Below are 21,443 nucleotides of genomic sequence, written 5' to 3' on the forward strand. Positions count from 1 at the left end.
ATTGATTTTAGTGATAAGGGAAGGAAGGAAAAAAGGAAGACAAACATCAGTGTGGGAGAGAAACATCAATCAGCTGCCTCTAGTATGTGCCCCGACCAGGGACCAGGGACCAAACCCGAAACCCAGCATGTTTTCTGACCGGAACTGAATCAATGACCTTCTGCTTTATAGGCTGATGCTCCAACTAACAGAGCCACACCAGCCAGGGCACAATCAGGTCTTTTTTAAAAATGTCAACATCTTGTTCATTTTTTTATTTTTGAAAACTTCATATCTGCACTGTATTTGGGGAAGATAGTTGTGAGATAAACCATTTTGCAGTAGTTATTAAAATAGGGTCCAGAATTGGAAAGGGGCTTGGCAAGGGCACAGTGGAGGTTGGCTGGATCTACATACTTGAAATTGGAAGTAAAAGTTCTCAAATGTGTTGAGGGGAAGAGCTATAGCTTTTATCCAATTCTCACAGGAGTGCACGCTTGGGATGGTTAAGAGAACTAATTCCTTCAGATATAATGAACTTAGCATACATCAGTCAACTCTTGTGTCACTTAATTACCTGATATCATGATGAACTTCCTTTTCATATTTTTTTTCTCTGTGCTTTTTACGACAGCAAAAGACGATCAGACCGATGATCGCTAGCGCAAGCAAAGTTCCTATAATAGCTCCTGCAATTGTCCCAGCTTTATTTGAGGCTAGAATAATATGTTCATAAGGAAATAATGGTAAGAAAACATATTTAGTCATATTGAAGGTAAGGATACACATTGATAGACCGATTTCATTCCACATATTAACTTTAAGGACAAATTAATTAGATTTTGGTCCAAGGGGAAAAATCCACTAAAGAACTTTCTTTTGAACTGTAGAATCCATTTCAAGCATAAATGCGATCAAACCAGATTAAAAGACTTTACTATTCTCAGCTGTCTGAGTTGGCATATAAGAATGTTCTAAATAGTTTGTACTTATTAATATAATGGCAAAACACAGTATAAGAGTTGATTTGACAACTCATCTTCTTAATGGCGCTACAATAATGGAGGTTTCATTCATAAAATGTAATTTTTCCTTCTGTGACTTAGGAAAGCTAATAACCAAACCATAAAGTGCTTTGCTCACAATCTGCACCCACTTGTCCTCATTATATAGCCTTGCTGACTGAATCAAAGGGCGCTATATAAAGAGAAGGGAAACGAACATTATCACAACGAACAGTAAGAAGGTACTTACGAGGCACAACGTCCAGGCGCAGCTCGCACTGATCAGAGCCCACTCTGTTGCGGACCGTACAACTGTACACCCCGGAGTACTCGGTAGTGGCGTTTTTGACCGATATGACCGGTGACGTCATTTCTGTGAAAAGAAAGGTGGGGCACAGCAAAACCCGTTTTTACAGGATAGCTGAGTTCTCAGTAAAGGCAAACCCCATGAAATCTGACAATCCAGCAAAAGGGACAGTGGCTGAAGCCGGGTGCAGAACAAGCTGCCAGGCAGACGCACGCGTGTCTCCAGAATGCAAGCGACTGTGCCTCCAGTTCATTCGCATCAAGGCAAAAATAAACACGCCCTCCCTCTCCACGCATAGAGTCGCAGCTGAAGCAGAGCCATATTGATTACAAAAAATATCCCGTGCCACAAAGGCTCTTTGGTGCAGTGGGAAGATTTGCAAAAGCCATCTCATCCACCCCCAAGAGGAAAGAAATACATGAAAAAAGTCAGAAGGGGTCATATGGTTTGTCTCCTAATTTAAAAAAAGAAACAGGCTGAGAGAAATCCTACCTAGCCAGGGTGGGGAGAGTGTAGATCAGTTTGCATAACAGGTCAGTTATAACAGTGAGCAATCAGATTTAACCAATTTGTAACTTTCTAGTTAATGTCACAGAGGTGTTTTTGAGATGTTTTTGTTTTGTTTTAACAAACACACCATGGGTAAATTATAGTACCTTCAACATGAATCTAGGCTCATGAAACACTTGCTACAATTTAGTCATTAAGTAATAATCATGAACATTTTCTGTCAGTATTGCCATCAATTAAATATATGTATTCCAAAGGAACCAATTATAATATCCAAAACGGTGAAACTGTTATAAAAATATATCTATTTATACTACATGAGAGTAAATTGTCATTATAAAACACTGAATAATTTCCACAGAATCCTGATTGCTCTGTACAGAAAGGGGAAAGTATTTGGGGATTAAATATATATATATATATATATATATATATATATATATATATATATATATATTTGGGGAATATATATATATATATATATATATTTGGGGAATATATATATATATATATATATATTCACCCTCCCCCCAGCAATTAGGTTTAAGTTCAAATCAACAGCACATTGTATGAACTGTCTCATCAGAGGTACCTGTTATCAATGCTGGGGGCAGTTTCTGTGAGTTGGACAATTTTTGCCATTCATACAGTAACGGAAGTGAGCCTTCCTTGGGTTCACATTTCAGTTTAAAGTCATTTCCAATTTCTTCTGATCCATCAACGTAACATCTTGTACCCGAAGGCTTAACTGAGAAAAGAAATGATAACTTTACACAAAAGAATGGACTTCATGTTTACAAGGATTACTTAAACACGGAGCATGCTGCCCGACCCCTGACTCGTCACCACGTGTTCCAGGCTCAGAGCCGGGAAGACCGAAAGACTACAGCAGGGTGTCAACAACAGTTTCTCAGCTTTGTCCAACACAAAACAGGCAAGACTGGGCTCAGGCGAGCAGCCACGGCACGGGGAGGAACGGCAGGGTCTCAGGTGCGTCTCTGTGCCCCTTGATTCCATGGGCACGCTGGAAAGCAAGCAAGCCTCTTCCCCTCCATTCCTAACCGGTCCCTGTGCTCCGTGCCTGACATGGGAGTATGTGCCACGTCACGTCCCTCTGGTGCCATTACCGTGCCCATCAGGGGATTCATAATGAATAATGCTGCTAACAGGGACAATTCACTTGGTGAAATTAAGGACCAATTAATGTTCCACAATTACATTAACCCCAAACCATCCAGAGAGCAGTGTTACAAAAGCGTAAATCTGAGGCTGTATTCCAGGTCTCTCTGGGTCACTGTTTAGAGAAGCTGTTAACCCCATTGCCTGAAATTCACCCCAACACTGGATTAACACCTTGGCATTTCGTACTCTTACTGAACTTGATTAAAGCATAATATACACACAATAAAATTAACACATTTTAATAGTGTAAGTTGATCGTGTTTGACAAATGTGTGTGTGCATGCACGTACACCCCACTCCCTGCCCCGTTAAGCACCACCCCAATCCTCCCGTAAGCCACCCTCGTGCTGGGTGCAGTTACCTCAGCCACAACCCTGGCCCCAGGAGCCACCCATGGGATTTTCAGCATCACAGATTAGTTCTGCTGCTTCTAGAGTCGTGGAAGTGGAGTAATACAGTACTGCTTTTGTCTTGCTTCCTTTATTCATTGTAAGGCTTTAGAAATTCATGTGGTCTCTTTCAAAAGTCCATTCTTTTTCACTGCTGAGTTGTATTCCATGGACTGCAACGTAAATTGAGCTATCTATTCATCTGTCGGTGAACACTGATTCCAACCTTTGGGCCTGATTCACTGAGCTGACCAGGAGCAGGTGTGTAGTCTGTCAAACCAGACTCACTAACCAGTGAGGAAGGCACTATTGGGAGCTGTGGGGTGTCACTGGAGCGAGAGAGGAGGGGTTCTGAAGGATTCTAGGAGACTCTAAAAGAAGCAGAGATTGGTTCTGAATCCGATGCTATTTCTGAGGCTGGATTAGGAGAACTGGTGACGAAGGCCACACTGAGCAACTGCGTACCCTCCTCAGTGTGGGATGGGCAGTGCAAGGTGGTCTGGGGAGACAGCAGTAATCTGCCTGCAGCTGTGGTTTACCACAGCTCCACGACCTTGGCAGAAACCATGTCCCCTCTACACTCCAACGCTGGCTGTATCTGTATCTATCTGTATCTGTATCTGTATCTATCTGTCCTCACAGCCTAATAAATGGCAGGACTGTTTTTTTTTCTTTTTTAGTCTGAACTTCTTTTCATTCTTTTCAGTCCTGGATGGGCTTTTACTCTTTCTTTCACTACTAGGAAAAAATGTGAATGGGTTTTGCAGTTTTACATAATTATGAACAACACTGCTTGAACACTCATGTGAATCCTGGAATGTCTTCCTTTTCGCAGTAATTGCTGAGTCATTTATGGTATGTGTATGTTTAGCTCTAAAAGAAACTGTTTTCCAAATCTGGCCAACAGAGGCTATCATATCCAGTGGGGCGTCTTTAACCATGGGTGTGAGTCATGATCTCATCTCTTCTCCCACTTCTTGATAATTCTTCAATCTGATGGTGTTTCTCCCCTTCATCTGTTACTACTTGCACTTTTTCCTAAGGATCAACAAATGCATTTAATTGCATTGTTGATTTCCTAAGCAAATCTGTCTCTTTTTTAGATTGATCGGTTACCCTGGAGACTACATGAATTGGACATTTAAATTGGTTTTGTGAATTATTTCATCCTGTGAATCTTCAACAAAATGAACTTTGTACTTCATTTCTAAAAACTACCAATAAATCCTTTATTATGTAAACTAGCAGTGAGACATGAAAGCATTGCTTTGTACATCAAGTATCTACTGGTGATACAGCGTATTAACCCTAACCCTCACCTCTCCTATTAAAGGTACCCTTTCCCATACACCAAACACATCCAACAGTGAGCAGTTACCTGAACTGACTGCTTGGGAAACGCAAGGCCCCACTGAGTCTGAAACTGCAACCTACTCCATCCACAAATAGAACAAGACTTTACCAACAATGGTTTCTGAGTGTTGCCTGGGGGTAGCCCCCCTGCTTTCCAACCCCAACCATAATGCTACAAGAAAGATCCACTCTTCATCCACAGCATTTGGCTGGAATGAAAGAAATAAAACCACAAAGGAATGTAATAAAGTTTTATCCCCTAATGTTTCTTTCATTTGGTGTTCCAGGATACCTGGTCATTGTCCACAGAACATCTTTCTCCATGATCACTAGCTTAGATAATAGTTCTTCTCAGGGAAGGGTATCTGACCATCAACTTGTACCTGGCCAACGGCCCACCAATGTAGTAATGCTGTGATATATATATTGCATCATTACCCCTCCATGTTGGTGGCCTGCCTCAGCCTACAGAAAACACACCCTCAGTCCCTGTATGGAACAGGATATACAGGGTGGGGCAAAGCAGGTGTACAGTTGTGAGTACACAAAACACAGAGTTCATTCTTGCATTATTTATTGTATTATTTTCCATGTGAACGGTAAACCTACTTTCACTCCACCCTGTGCACTTTTATCATTGTGTCACTTGTCTAAGAGTGCTAACTTTGCTTGGTTCAAAACACCCTGACTCCAGGCAAACTCCATGCATGGATGCTAAAAATCAATGGGCAAAGTTTGAGGAGAAACAAGATATCTGTATGTTCTCAAAGTGGTTCCCCACAATAGTTTTCTTAATTACAGAAGGGAAAATTGTAAGCTGGCAGTGGACTAACCCATCAGATAAAACACAAACCAAGCGATCATGATTAACAAGGAGATGCGACATCACGTGTCCCTTGACATGAGTGGAGGAGACTAAGGAGACGTAAATGCAATGTGGATACTAGACTTGACCCTAGCACAAAAGGACGTGAGTGGAAAACTGTGAAACTCAAACTAGATCTATACTGTAGTTAATAGTATTGTCCCAAAATTAATTCCTTGGTTTTGATCACTTTACTATACTTCTGTAAAATGTTACTATTAGGAGAAATCAGATGATGGGTACACTCTCAGGAACTCTCCAGTTTTGGGACTTCCTGTATAACTCAAACTGTTTCAGAATAAAAAGCCCCGCCCTATACTACTGGCTTCCGAGGGCCAGGGCTGACTGAGCGCCCACACGTGCCAGCACCCCGTGTCCTGTGGTGTGGGTACCGTCTGAGAGCACCGTCCACATCCCAGAAACCATTTGCTAGGAATGCCCTACTCTTTGAACAACCCAGCCTGTTTATACCAAAGGGTGTCAGGAATAGGCCCTTTCAGAGCTGTGGCGAAAGACTCTGGTGTGGTCACAGTACTGGCTACTACTGCGGGTTCTCTGTTAACTCTCTTTGTTACCATCACCCCCATTCAGCTTCTCTATTGAGCTGCATCCACATGCATGTCTGGGGCACCTGACAGAGCAGGGATGGCTCTGGGAGTGGAGCATGCTGTGGCAACAGGTCACACCTCACTCCCAGGCAGCTCAAGGTCACCCTCGGTTCACGGCCACAACAGCGCACGGGGCTCCATGACTCATTACTCTGCAAACAGCGTGGAGGCATCTCCTCCAGATTTCCCACAAACACACCGAAGTTCATGCAGAGCCTCTAACAGGGAACCGAGCAAGAGCTCCACTGGAGGGACTTCATTTTGCGCCCCCTCCCCGCCCCCACACACAGATTGCCTAAGCAGAATTTTCAGGAAAAGCTGAGACAAGCTTCCGTCCAAGTGTGACTTTCAAGAGAAACTTCCAGTAGTTTCTCCAATAGTGTGACTCATGTGAAAACAGGGAAGAGAGTGCTACAAGAAGTTTGTTCTAACTCTTGAGTATTAGTCATCTCCACTGCTCTTAGCAGGAACTTCCTGCTTTCTCTTCTTGCCCTCATTTAACCTTCTCTGTCCCCCGTCTGGTTTGAAACCAGGGTTTACCTGGCCATGGTGACTCCCCACAGAGTTAACAAAAGATGTCACTGAGTCAGTGCTTCCCACTGATCCATTCTGAGGAATTAAATGTTGGGGTTGCGACGTTTCATGTGAAAGACCCATTCTTCCTGCCCAGCAGTCACGGCTGCTGCCACCAGTGTGCTTGGCCACACCATTGTCCAACCTGGTTCCTTCTGGGTCATGTGCAGCCTCGTGCTATAATGATCCCTTCAGTGGAAACCTGTGAATTCAATCCAGAACCTGGTCTTACAGAACCAATCACTCTTTCTCTCTCTCATTCTCTCTCTCTCTCTCTCTCTCTCTCTCTCTCTCTCTCTCTCTCACACACACACACACACACACACACACACACACAATCAGCTTGTTTATACCCCTTCTGGGAATATGTGCCAATCATATCCCTTGCAGTATCCCTGCCCCATCAAAAGGGGATTTCACAATAAAAAATTCTGATATTCTGATTAAACTGGTATACTTTGGTACATCATGAACCAGTTAAAATACCATATCTTAACTCAGTGCTTTCTGGAGACCAGTGTTAAAAGAAGATATATACTCAGGGTTATAATCCCAGGTTTGCCTGGGTCTGAGACATGAGTTCAGACAACTTATTAAACTTGTAGCTGCCTTCACATTTATAAAGAAGAAAGGTAACTCCATGCTTACTGAGTGTAGACACAGAAAGCTAGAATCTTCAATATTACAATATTCCTTTTCCTGGTTTCTTGTTCAGGTCCACTTGCTTTCACACCACAGGACGTATTTTGGATGGGTGCCATTTAGAATGAAGTACCTTTACCAGGACCCCCTCGTGTGCTCACTAAGGATGCTGCCAGCGGAAGACCACCTTTCTAACCAAGACAACCCCTGACAATCCAGTTGCCGCCGGAGCGCACAGAAATGGGTACTCTTGTTCCTGCGCTGACAGTCATTCTTTAGAAGACAGTGATGTTCCAGATGAGTCTGGAGCCCAATATGCTGAACCCCCCTAATTAGTTCTCTAAAACAGAAGGAACGAGGGAGAAGTTGGTATGGGGGACACCTGTCTTGAACTCAGAGAGGGGTAATAAACTTTCCAGTTTTTGAGAGTTTACAGAATCTTTACACTTATCTCCCAGAGAGGGCCACAGGATATCCATCCAGTGACCATGTGGCAAATCCCCTTACTTTCAGGACGAAAGACTGTGATGCTCATGGAGGAGAAATGACTCCGAGGTGCAGGGGTCTTACCCCATTCAACACTCCTTCTCCCACACTCCACCTCCCCATTATAGTACTCCAAGTAGTCATCACAGAAACCTCACCTGTTCTTTGGGTAATGCAGTTTGAAGAAGTTTTTGGTACACATAACAATTTTGAACTGAATGAGATCAAGTATAGATTTAATGATAATTACATCTTGCAGTGTTTCACAAAGGCAGGCTGAAGCCCAGGAGATGAAGATGCTCTTGAATTCTCAGGACAAATCTCAGGACAACACAAAAAACAAAAAGAGAAACAAAACCTGGATCCCCTAACTCCTGGCTTGGGGCTCTTCTCCCGTATCACAGAACCTCCTCATTTACTTTCAAACTCTTTTATCCACTTCGCAAATAAGCTGTTCACTTATGTTGTCTACCCCCCAAAAGTCTGCTAGCTTTATGTTTTAAATGTTATTTAAAATACAGAATTACTTCAAATGTTTAAAATTATTACTCTAAAAAAAGAAGCTTTGTCTCACAGTAGGATGCTGCTGCTATCCTACTGTGACCACTCACCCTGTTAATAAGTAACATTAATGAAAATAACTTACCAAGAACTGCCAGCTGAATCTTCTTATTTCCAACCCCAGGGGCTTTTTTCACTTTGCACTGGTATGTGCCGATATCCGACAACTGTAAATTCGTTACATTTATTGATGCATCACCAGATTTGACATCGCTGCTTGTAAAATGCACTCGTCCTTTTAGATCTTGATAGTAGTCGTCATAAATTTTGTCACCAGAATATATGATAATCTAAAAGAAAACCACAATATGACAGGAAAGTAACAACAAAGCAGAACCTGTCTCATTAAAGGCACTCTAGATACACTATGCTACTATGGGATCCCCCCCCAAAAAGAATGAGAACACGTATCATGAGGAAACCTACAATTATTCAAAGCAAGATTAAGGAAATGTTAAGACATCAGTGTGATTTCTGAGTACGGTTGCGCTCCCATTTCACTGAAACCAAGACCCAACGTGATTAAGCAACACAGCCCTGAACTGGAGTCGAGTCAGTGAGACTGGACAAGAACGCAGGCTTGTGAACGGCTGCACCATCCTGCAGTGTGCAGTATGCCGATCAAGTGGATAAAATTAAGTGCACGCCACCCACCACTCCCAAAAAAAGGGCTTATGATAATTTACCTGTGAAATGTAACAAAACCCAAAAAAGACATTTTTTGTCTGAATACTAAGTCGGGAGTTAGTTAATACTTGAGGGTTCTAGACCCTAACAGATAAGAATCCTACAATAAGCCTCTTAAGAAGTGTGCCCAGGTTAGCAGGGCCTCTCAGTGAACCCCTGTGAGTGACAGCAAAGGCCCTTTCGCAATTCCCCTGAGCTTCCTGGAGCCAGTTACGTACGGGCTTTCATGGAAATACTAAAGGTTGAATCTAGTGGGAAAATCAGTTCTGTGTTAAACCTGACTTGGAAGAGAGCTATTGGTATAAGAGTCACCTCTAACTATAGCTAAAATTAATTCAACACACCGGATAATTTTTCCACATTTGCTAACAAAATCTTTCATTCTGGTCATCTGTGACCCAAGGGCCACAGACCAGTGGTGCTAGTCAAATGATAATCAGAAAACAGACTACAGTCTGTACTCTGAAAATAATTTTTTTTATCCCAAATGTTAATTATGAACAACAGGACAGTCAGAATAAACGTCCTCTGTAGGAATTTCTTAAGGGCAGGGACTTGGGTTCTCTTCTGTACTGTCACCTCCCTACCATGCTGACTCCCATTCTTAATTTGCTAAAGATCTTTTATTCACACAAACACCAAGTGTCTGCTTCTAGGGAGCACTCAGTCACAGTTTGCTAAGTAAACAGTTGAAGGGTCCACAGCTGAGAAACTCTGGAAACAGCCGGGACTGCATTCGCTGCATTTCTCGCCACACCCACACCCGTGTCAACACCAACACTGAGAACTCAACGGAGGTTGCCCTGTCTCCCTTGGTATTTAACTGTGGGCTCCCCAGGAAGTCCGATCTGTTGTACTTTCAATCCCTCACTTTGCTTACACACACACACACTTTCGTAGTCTTTGGAAGAGGGCCTGACAAATAAGAGATGTGTCCCCACTGTTAAGTTCATTTTGTAAACTATCTTGGTATTTTCCCACAAAAGCAATGTTGTGAGTGGAAGTTAAGAAATGTGGAACTACTGTTTAACAGGCATTTGATTCCTCTTCACAACCCTGCAGGGGGGTGGTCCTGTCCACAGTTTTTTCCTTTAGCTCGAGGAAAGCAGTGGCTCTCACACATCAGCTAGTGCAGAGTCACACAGCCAAGATGCAAACCACATCCCTTTGAGCTGGCACAGTATACTGGCTTTATTAACATTTCTACATGACGTGTAGGCTTACAAGTTACTTAAGCATACAGCATTTCAGTGAATTCTCATTACAGTCTTAAGAGGTAGGTGTCTTTGTTCCCATCTGAGGAAACAAAACGACTCTGAAACAACATGGGAGGCAGCACAGGATGGTGCCAAGGATAACAAGGTGCAGGATGGGGGGTGGGGAGGGTCAGAGAAACCTGGGTTCAAACAACAGCTGTGACGTTGCCCGCTGCCCGCTGTGTGACTCTGGGCGGGTTCCTTCAAATCTCTGGACCTCTGCTTTCTCCTCTTGATGCATAAAACAACAATACTCATTTTAGGGTACTGCTTTAAGGCTTAAATATATATAATTTGAGTACATGAAACACCACAGAGCACACAGTAAGGACACAGTACATGGTAACTGTCTGCTGACTAAAGAGATCACACAGGGAGGAAGGATGGAAATTGCTCCAGCCCAGTCCCCCACTACACTGCCTGCTAGTGTAAATATATTAAAATAAGGGCTCAGGTAACACATAATGTACCTGAAGTCTATGAAAGCATTCTCTCCTGTGCCAGTCCCTCCCTAAACCTGCTAGCTTTCTTCTGACCTAAACTTACCGTGTTTTTTACTATGAGGCCAGTTTTTTAACCAGTAAGTCCTGAGGGAAGCAAGGCCATGTCTCCCACTCAACAGAAGACTTCAGGTCCCCCTCCAAGACTACAGAAACACACTGGGCTTCGTGGTCTCTAGAAGCACCTGGTTATGGCTTCACTCATAATTCTTAAGCCAGAGGCATTTAATGCCTGCCCTCTCTATTCATTCCTCTAGACCATGAGTGGAGTCCAGGACTTGAAAGGGAGATGGACCCTGCACTGCCAAGGGCAGGAGGGTGCGCAGGACCTCGGATAGAAGCCTGTGGTCTGGGTGCTGGCCCTGCCGTGGCAGGGGTGGGGGTGGGAAGAGCAAGGAAGGAGGGAACAGGGTGTCTGGGCTGAGCAGACTCAATGAGTCAATTTCCATTCATTTTGTTTAGGGGACGGAAGGAATTTCCAGGAGCAGAATCAGGGCAAAGGTATGCCATTGGAGGGTGTGGCCCTAGTTACTCTGAACTTGGGAAAGCACCGTATTTATTTCCCTTACAATTACATCATGGGCAAACTGCCTGAAAACATGCCAATAACAGTAATTATTTAACTGCACTGTTCAGCTCCTGAATGGCTGAATAACCCCTTCTTTTATATGGACCATAAGTAAAAATAAAACTTCTCCTCTAAATATATATATGTATACACAAACACATACATATATACACATATACACAAATATGTGTACATAAACACATTGATATACATGTACACACAGTTGATTTTCAAACAACAGGGGTGTTAGGGGTACCAACACCCACCCTCCAGTTGAAAACCTCCACATAACTTTTGACTGCTCCAAAACTTAACTGCTAATAGCCTACTGCTGACTGGGAAGCCTTACCTATAACCGAAACAGTCAATTCGCACATATGTTGTATGGTACATGTATTATATACTAAATTCTTACAATAAGTAAGTTAGAGAAAAGAAAATGTTATTAAGAAAATCATAAAGAAGAGAAAATGCATTTAGCGCATTTACTGAAAAAAATCCACATATAAGTGGGCCTGCACAGTTCAAACCTGGGCTGTCCAAGATCCAACTGAATTACCATATTCCTCTAATATATAGAGTTATTTGTTCTCTCCCTGATCTAATATAATTGACTAACATTGAGTTCATTTTTAATTAAATGTGTCAGATGGAGCAAATATGCAACATTCTAAATTAAGTAAAATATTCTGGTACAATTAAAGGGAGGCAATTTTCCTCCTTTGTGCTGCTTTTGCCTTTCCAAGTTTTCTACATTGGCTCTTATTACTTTGTGATTTCAAAATTTTCTGTAACAATATTTTGACATTTAATTTTTTAAATTAGTACTAAATATTTTACAAATAGTTGTTTTGCTAGGAACACTTTGCTTTGCTTTTAAAGAAATTCAGTACACAGGATGTTTACCTGAAATAATACAGAGACCAGACTTTACAACAGTATGTAACTGTGCTGTGCACTGTTATACCTGATGACCCTTTTACTGGCATCAGAATCCTTGTGTTAAAGTTAAAAATTCCATTCTATCAACTTTTCAGAAGTCTAGCTTACTCACTGTCCCTAACACATGCATATTTCTGCCGTGCTATCATGTTTGCTCCACGGCCTTCTGACTCACCTACACTTTACAATCCAGATCTGCAGAAGGTCCACAAGTCACGCCCCACACACCTCTGTGGTCAGCACAGTGATGGGCACTGAAGACAAGTTCCAGAAACATCTGCTGAGTGAGTGAGCACTGAGCAAACTTACCACTTGATCCACCTTCTGATTATCAGCTGGTGATAGCAGCCACTCAATGTCCAGTGGACCCTGGTCTTCTGGACTCTCGGTGAATTTGCATGGCAAATAGGCGGTTTCCCCTTTGGCCTTTTCAATCATGTGTTCAGGACTGGTGATACTCAAACTGCTGGTCACATCTGGGGAAAAAATATGCACATGGACTAAACGTCCGCACGCTCAGCACACCAGCCTGTTCAGAAGGAACTGGGGATGTGGTAGAAAGAAGAGGTGACTTGGGACCGGAGTAAAAGAGTTCAAACTCAATGGTGCCTGGTTTTTAGCTTGTGCCTTTATAAGATTAGAGTGACAATATCTACGTTATCCAATAAAATTTCCTTGCGGAGCACTGTGACCTTGCCCACTTTATAGGAATATACGTTTCTATGCGTAGAGGGTGCTTTATATCCAAGCAGTTGTTTAAAACGGAATTAAGCTACAGTCTCTGAAAGGCCAGTTGTGTCATACTAAGTCAAGGCCACATGTTCACGCTTGCCTGGGTGCCACCCACACACTGGGAATCCCCCACTGCTGGGACGCATGCCGATGAATTTTCACACATTTTGTTGCCAAGACTTCTTTAATTCTAAATTTTTATTAAATTTGATTCTGTAACTTGTATTAAATGCTTTAAAATATGTCTAAGCTAAGAGAATAGATCCAAAGAGTTCTCATCACAAAAAAATAAAACCTTTTTTTCTTTTCTTTTCTGTGTGTGTGTGTGTGTGTGTGTGTGTCTATATGAGCTGATGGATGTTAACCAAACTTACTGTGGTGATTATTTCACAATACGCACAAGTCAAATCATGCTGACCATCTTCAGCTTATCCAATGCTGTATGTCAATTACATCTCAATAGAACTGAGAAAAAGTTGTTGTATAGTTCTAAGCAATAAATTTTGATGACAATTCAAAAAAGAGTGAACTGTCAATTTATATAGTTTAAATGTACCAAATAGTGGATATCAATATTATCTTTAGCCCTGGCTGGCATAGCTCAGTGGATTGAGCGCGGGCTGCAAACCAAAGTATCGCAGGTTCGATTCCCAGTTACGGCACATGCCTGGGTTGCAGGCCACGGCCCCCAGCAACTGCACATTGATGTTTCACTCTCTCTCTCTCTCTCTTTTTCTCCCTCCTTTCCCTCTCTAAAAATAAATAATAAATAAATAAAATCTTAAAAAAATTATCTTTAATATATTCCCTTCATTCCTTTCTATTATCCTTTTGAAAAAGTCAGTCATACTTATTATATATTTTTAAAAATACATCTTAAAATTCCAACATTCTGAAATTTGTATAACACTTCCATTTAGATCACACTTAAGAAAATTAATGTTAAATAGCAATACTTGAAAAACATGTAAAAGGCAAAATAAGATGTCCTGAGCCCCAAACAAAAATTCCAAGAGACTGTTCTGATTGAGTTTGTCAAGAAAGAGATGGCTTAGTCCCACTGAAACATTATAAGAACAAAAACAAGTCTCCTTCTTCTTGACTTGGGATGGTGAACACACAATACAATATACAGATGACGTACTACAAAATTGTACCCCTGAAACCTATGTAATTGTATTAACCAATGTCACCCTAATACATTTAATTAAAAAGGAAAAATTTAAAATAGTAAGTCTCCTGGCTGCTAAGGGTTTACAACAAAACTATTATCTTTTATATGCCTAAAAGGTAAAAATAACTTGTGAGCAAAATGGCCCCATTTCTTGATTTATATAAGAGTAAAAATACCAAGTTTAATCAATTCACATCTTGTTTTTAAAAAAAAGCAATTTTGTTCTTATCGCTTTACACATAAACATAGGTCTGTTCACAACTTATGTCCTATGAGAAGACTGAAGTTTCAACAAGCTAACTTGGTATAAAATGAAGATTTAGTCTATAAATGAACTATCACACAAAACTTAACTTTTTTTTACTATTTACACCCTATAAGTTTGCATAGCACTTTTATATGACATTTTCTGGTGTCTAATTCAAATATCTAATGTATGCAGAACTAAGGTTTCAACTAAACAGCCGATTTCAGCAACACTAACTTCCAGGGCTGGACAACGAACAGGAAGGGGCTGGAAGGACTAAGATGATGGGATGCAGATTCTGGCTCTCTCCCTTCTCCTCCTCTGCTCCCACCATAAAAATAAAAGCAGTAGAGAAAAATTTAGAGCAAGTAAATCCAAATCCTAATTCTCCATAAAAAACTGCTGGCAGAATAAACCAAAAATGAAGAATTAAGTTGCTAGCTGCCCTATGGTCCTTTCTGTTAGCACACTGACTATCACTTGTAATAAAATGTTAATAGCCCTGGCCGGGTGGCTCAGTTGGTTGAAGTATCGTCCCATACTCCCAAAGGCTGTGGGTTCAATCCTTGGTCAGCCTATGTGTGGGAGGCAACTGATCAATGTTCTCTCTCACATCGATGTTTCTCTTCCTTTCTCTAAAAGCAATAAGCATATCCTTGGGTGAAGATTTTTTAAAAAAAGTTAATAAAGTTGAAGCCAAAAGATTGAAAATGAAAGCGAAGCCAAGTTACTGTCAAGACCATTTACATTCAAGCACCATCTTAAGCTTTTAATCACATTTAAGAGCATTCCTTAAACAGCAGATTAAAACTGGACACAGGCTTTCTGCTCCCTTAAATCAAAGGCTGGCCTGTCGACCAATAGAGTATAGCATGAGTGCTGCCACTCTGAGGCTAGGCCTCCCGAGGCCTTGCTGCTCCCACTCTGGCCCTCTCAAACCCCTGCCACCAAGTGAATGACTCACATGGAAGAGAACATGAATCACATGTTATTTTGTATCAGTTTCAGGAGTACAGCATAGTGGTTAGACAATCCCATACTTTACAGTGATTGCCCCGATATTTCAAGTACCCACCTCGCACCACACACAGTTATTACAGTATTACTGACTGTACTCAAAAGGCAAACAGTTGGTCTCCTTGAAGACTCCCTGAGAATTCTTTCCTAATCTATTTATGAAGCAAACTACATGGTAATTTAAATTGCAGAATCAGACTCTGAAAATTAATCAAATGGCAAATCTCTTTATAACTTTATTCAAACTTATATTCAGAGTATGACAAAGTATGTAGCACATTATCAATGAGTACTTGCAGGGTGCACTTAAGTACTCAGTGCTGGATTATAATAACATCTCCCAACTCCAGATCATTTGGATCTGTCAAGTTTCTTTTCCGCCCAGTCTGACTTTTATCTTAGCATCAAAATGACGAGTTCATCGATGCAGTGTTTTAGTCCTGTATGTCGAGCATCTACTACTAAGGCCTTAGCTATGTTTCTACCCTGAGAATGGAGAACTGGAGGTCACGGGAAGCACTAACTACAGCTGGAGAAAGAAGGCAATGCTTGAAACATATCACTTGCCTTGATTTCTTCAATACTATTTTCAAGTCTAAGCTACATGTTAGCTGAGATGGTCTCAGCTTTTTTCCCCCCTTATGGCAATCTTAACAATCATAGAAAGTGCTCATGAAACTGCGACTGGTCCAAAAAAAGGGGAGAAATAAACATGTGAGAACTCTTAATAATGTTTTGAGTGAGGAAAGCCTTCAAGAAAAATAGAGGAGAATCACAGAAGCTATGATGGGAAAAAGAGACTTAACTATACTAAATATTTTAGGTTGGAAGAACAACCAGCTTGCATTCAGTACACACCTGCTGAATGAAGGAAGGCTTTCTGTTATTCTATCGCTGAGGAAACAAACAAACGGAATGCTCTGAAATATGTTTACCTACACCAGCAAGACAGAAAAACGTGAAGTCTGACCAGCGATGGCATGGGCACAGGGATTTTAAAAGTAGGATGCAAGTGGCGACAGGTGAGGTCTTTCCTACCCTGTGCCCACAGTGAGTATTTCACATTTGATTTGGAAGCCAAAGACCATGGTTCCTGATTGCCATCGGTTTCCTTTAGCAAACCAAGATTTCAGCAACTCAGCTAATAGATTAAAAAATATATATTTTTATTTATATATATAAATATATATATATATATTTACAGGCACAAGTACCTTCATATCAAAGAAGGCAAAGAGAGTCTACCAGACATGAAAGAGGATCCACTTGAAAACAGCAGAGAAAAATTAAGTTGTAATGCGGCTAAAAGCAGGTGAAAATAAAGGAAGACTGCTACCTCTTAGAGGTGGAACTGTATTGGTGAAAGTGTTCTGGGGGCCTGGGGCCAATCACACAAGGAAATCAAAGCAATCAGAGGAAGCACTCAGGGGAAAGAGGCGAAGTCCCTGTTTGTGGAGCACTTGTGCTTGTGCAAGCTTTCCGGGTCTGAAATGTCCTCTTCCTCCCACCCCGCAGATCACCTCCAGCCATGATGTACTGACTCCTACCAATCACCTCCTCTGCAAGGGTTTCCCTAGTCCCCGCAGGCAGTCAGTGGTAACTGCTCCCCCCATTACACAACGCTCCTTTGTAGATACCTGTTTACATGCCCCTGCCCTGAAGCACAGAAGATCACTCAACAGATTTTCAGGACACTATCTCCGGAGGGGAGGTTCCTAAGCCTTGTTTAATAAGCCCTTCTGACCGGTGGTTAACCGCTAAAACTGCAAGTGGAGGGAGGGCGGGCACGAGGAGCAGAGGGAAGGTGAAGGAGCTCTTGAAAGAGGAGTAGTGATGGGCGAGGAAAGACCACAGGCCTCGTGGGGGCAGCACAGAGAGGGGCGCCAGGGCAAGACCCTGTGTCCAGGGAAGCACAGAGGTGGAACAATGAAGCCCAGACAGGAGATATGGCTCAGAGGGAGGTGAGCAAGCCTGTCATGTGCTAATGAGAACAGAGGATTCCTTATTATTCTAATGTCCGTATTACAGGAAATGTTAGTGAATCTGGTAACTGACATGATTGCCATTTTCTATACGATTGTGCTGACGGGAGAGAAATATGACATCAAGAAAAACGTTCACGTGTGAATATTCCGAGCTCACAAACTGTGGGTGAAGAAAAGTTGCCTGTCTTTCGGCTACCTCTAGAGCAACGTGAAGCAGAAAACTACTATGAACTGAAGTGTGGGCTGTCAAGATATCTGGAGTCATTCCAAAGATATTAACTCAAAGACAAGAAAAATTAGAAATAAAAATAACAATTTAAGACCTAAAGTTCTGTATATATCTTTGGTTTCTTGGAAAGTTGTATATTATGACCTTAATGTCAGTTGTGATAAAAAACTGATTTGATATTGAGAATTTTGAGAAATGTCAAAGAATGTCATAAGGATTTATTGTTTTAAATAGGACATATTCATTTGGATTGTTGCGTTCAGATCACAGAGTATAGGGAACTTACATATAAACACAACAGTAAAGGTACTGGCATAAAAACAGACATATAGATCAATGGAACAGAATAAAGATTCCAGAAATAACCTCATGCTTTTATAGTCAACATGTGACAAAGGAGGCAAAACCATACCATGGGGTAAAGATAGTCTGTTTAAATAAATGGCGTTGGGAAAATTGGACAGATATGTGTAAAAGAGGGGCGGGGGGTAGAGAGAGAGAAAGAGAGAGAAACTAGACCATCTTTTCACACCATACACAAGAATAAACTCAAGCCCTCACTGGTGTGGCTCAGTGGATTGAGTGCCAGCCTGTAAACCAAAGGGTTGCCAGTTTGATGCCCAGTCAGGGCACATACCTGGGTTGCAGGCCAGGCCCCCAGTAGGGGGCGTGCAAGAGACAACCACACATTAATGGTTCCCTTTCTTTCTCCCTTCCTTCCCCTCTCTCTAAACAATAAATGAAATCTTTAAAAAAATAAACTAAAAATGCATTAAAGACTTAAAAGTAAAACTTGAAACCGTAAAAACCCTAGAAGAAAACATAAGTAGTAAAATCTCATACATTTCTTATAACAATATTTTTTTTTCTGATATATCTCCTTGGATAGGGAAAACAAGCAAACAAATAAGAAAACAAACAAATGGGACTACATCAAACTAAAGAGTGTTTGCACAGCAGAGGCCATCAACAGAATGAAAAGACAACCCACTGGATAGAAGAAAATATTTGCTGATACATCTGATAAGGGATTAATATCCAAAATTTATAAGGAAATTATAAAATTCAACACCAGAAAAACAAACAATTGAACTAAAAATTGGACAAAGAGCCTGAATAGACACTTCTCTAAAGAGGACATACAGATGACCAATAGACATATGAAAAGATGTGCACGTCACTAATCAGATCAATGCAAATTAAAAACACAATGAGATATGATCTCACACCTGCAAATGGCCATCATCAATAAATCAACAAACAAGTGCTGGTGAGGATGTGAAGAGGTGGAAAATTCATGTACTGCTGATGGGGATGCAGGCTGGTGCAGCCACTGTGGAAAGCAGTATGGAGTTACCTCAAAAAACTAAAAATGGCACTGCCTTATAATGCAGCAATTCCGCTTCTGGGAATTTATCTGAAGAAGTCAGTGTTAGCAAGCAAATCACTGCGATATTTCTAACCCTGTTCAAAAATGCAACCACCATGTTGGTGGGATCATTTCCTTTCTCTCCTCACCAGATCTTAACTCCAACATCTACTAACTTCATTCTCACCAGGAAGTACTCTTGAGATTAGCAATATTTAAAAGTCACCTACCTACGTAGTGAATGTCTCTAGAAAGCAAAAAGTAAGACACTTTAAATACGTTAATACTAGTTAACTACTTCAAACAGGCTTTAATATTCTTGGGGTATTAAAGAAAACACTTAAGGAAAGTATTAATGACCATTTTTGGCTGTGTATAATGCACACCCACGTTTTTGCACACATTGTGCATGGGATGGTTATACCCATTAATGCACCCATTGCATGAAATCATTATACCCATGTATAATGCACATCCTTATTTTTCCCTCAAAAATTTGGGCAAAAAGTGCACATTATACACAGCAAAATGTGGTAGGCTCTTTGCTGTCTAGGAGTTAGCTTCATTGTGTGTTCCTCAGTATAGTACATTAATATGTACATAGAAATAAATTAATAACAATGAGAAATTACATTCATATACTTACTTGATTTTTCTATGAATTTTTTTAAAAATATAAATTCCAGCCCTGGCTGGTGTAGCTCAGTGGATTGAGCTTGGGCTGCGAACCAAAGTGTCTCAGGTTCGATTCCCAGTCAGGGTACATGCCTGGGTTGCAGGCCATGACCCCCAGCAACCACACATTGATGTTTCCCTCTCTCTCTCTATCTCCCTCCCTTCCTTCTCTAAAAATAAATAAATAAAATCTTTAAAAAATATATATATATAAATTCTCAGCTCTCTACCTACAAAAAGAAATAAAAAAGCACGCACCCAGGAAATAAACTGAGCTGGAAACCATCACCTTAACAATCAGCAGTAACTAGTAGTAACTGAGTACTTATTATGTGCCAGGCAGTTTTCAAGATCCTTCAAACACATCGATTCTTTCAATTCTCATAACAACTCTGAGGGAGGTACTAGTATTATCCCTATTGTAAAATGAAGGAACAGAGACACTGAAAGGTATTCAAGCAACTAAGCAGAGCAAGATAGAAATGTAGGCGGCCAGGCTCCCGTGCCACAATCATCCTGTAAGTAGGAGTCTGGCGGTAAACACCCAGGGGCATGGAGGCTGCATTTTAAAAATCACTATAGTCCTGACTGATGTGGGTTGGTTGGGCATCATCCCACAAAGCAAAAGGTCACTGGTTTGATTCCCAGTCAGGGCACATGGCCAGGTTGCGGGTTCAGTTAGGAGTCAGGTGCATCCAAGAGGAAACCACATAGATGGTTCTCTTTCACATCGATGTTTCTCTTCTTCTCCTTTCCCCTGCATTTCCCTCTCTTTAAAAATAAGTAAGTATAATCTTTTTTAAAAAATCACTATTAAACACAGTATGTTATTCGATCCCATTCCAATCACCATGGTGAATGTGGGTTTGGAATGTATACTAATCTCCTTTACTAAATGTCTAAGGAGACATTTTAGGTAGCACATGGTTCAGGGGTTTGGGTGAACATTTTTGTAATACAGAAATAAATACCAGACTGGGAATCCATTGTCAAGGTTTTCACAAGCAAGGCTTGATCATTTTGGACACGCTGCTTCTCTAGGGCTCAAACATAAATTAAGGATGTGGAGTTGAATTACCTATTGCACATCTAAATAGGTCCTAAAGTCAGACCGTTAATAAATCAACCGACAAGAAGCCTTCCTTTGACACCCCCTCTGCCCACACCTCAAAGGCAGCGGCAGCGGTTCCCTGAGTGACCTCACCTCACAAGGGCAGACACCTCTGAAGCAGCGGCACACTGCATGGTGGATGCCCTTCTGCCCACGAACAGTGTGGGCTCTACAGTCAGATCTGGGTTCAAATTCAAACTGAGCTAAATGCTTGGCCACCGGCAAATTTCTAGCCTTTTTAAGTATTAAGGTTTTCTTTACAGTGGGAATTAATAGTAATAATGCCTCCTTCCTTGTAGGGATTACATTAAAAACTGCATGTAAAGCATTAGAATAGTTCCAGCCTAACCTGGTGTGATCCTTTCAATAAACAGTGTTTAGTGTGACAACTCACTGTCATTTTATAAGCCTGTCACTCCTACTAGGATAAACTCCTATAGTATTGCGAAGGTATCTTTTAAGCTTTTCTCTCACACTTATCCCACATAGGAA

The 21,443-nt window shown here is 41.3% G+C and overlaps 1 protein-coding gene across 4 annotated transcripts in view; it reads right to left on the reverse strand.

Annotated features, from left to right (window-relative positions):
* The window catches only part of CXADR (CXADR Ig-like cell adhesion molecule), a 50,678-nt gene that overhangs the window by 17,683 nt on the left and 11,552 nt on the right, over window positions 1–21,443 (reverse strand). For all 4 annotated transcript variants that reach the window (XR_006787232.1, XM_045852114.1, XM_045852115.1 and 1 more), the window contains exons 2-6: window positions 12,722–12,888; window positions 8,545–8,749; window positions 2,393–2,548; window positions 1,234–1,356; window positions 557–695 (exon numbers count right to left, since the gene is read on the reverse strand). Coding sequence is in view for 3 of the 4 variants with exons in the window: in XM_045852114.1 (XP_045708070.1) it covers window positions 557–695; window positions 1,234–1,356; window positions 2,393–2,548; window positions 8,545–8,749; window positions 12,722–12,888 (790 nt within the window). In the remaining variant the exon portion in view is untranslated. The remainder of the gene's footprint in view (window positions 1–556; window positions 696–1,233; window positions 1,357–2,392; window positions 2,549–8,544; window positions 8,750–12,721; window positions 12,889–21,443) is intronic.

The sequence above is a fragment of the Phyllostomus hastatus genome, unplaced genomic scaffold, assembly GCF_019186645.2.
Source record: "Phyllostomus hastatus isolate PE091 unplaced genomic scaffold, TTU_PhHast_1.1 phas_contig_86, whole genome shotgun sequence".
Classification (NCBI taxonomy): Eukaryota; Metazoa; Chordata; class Mammalia; order Chiroptera; family Phyllostomidae; genus Phyllostomus; species Phyllostomus hastatus.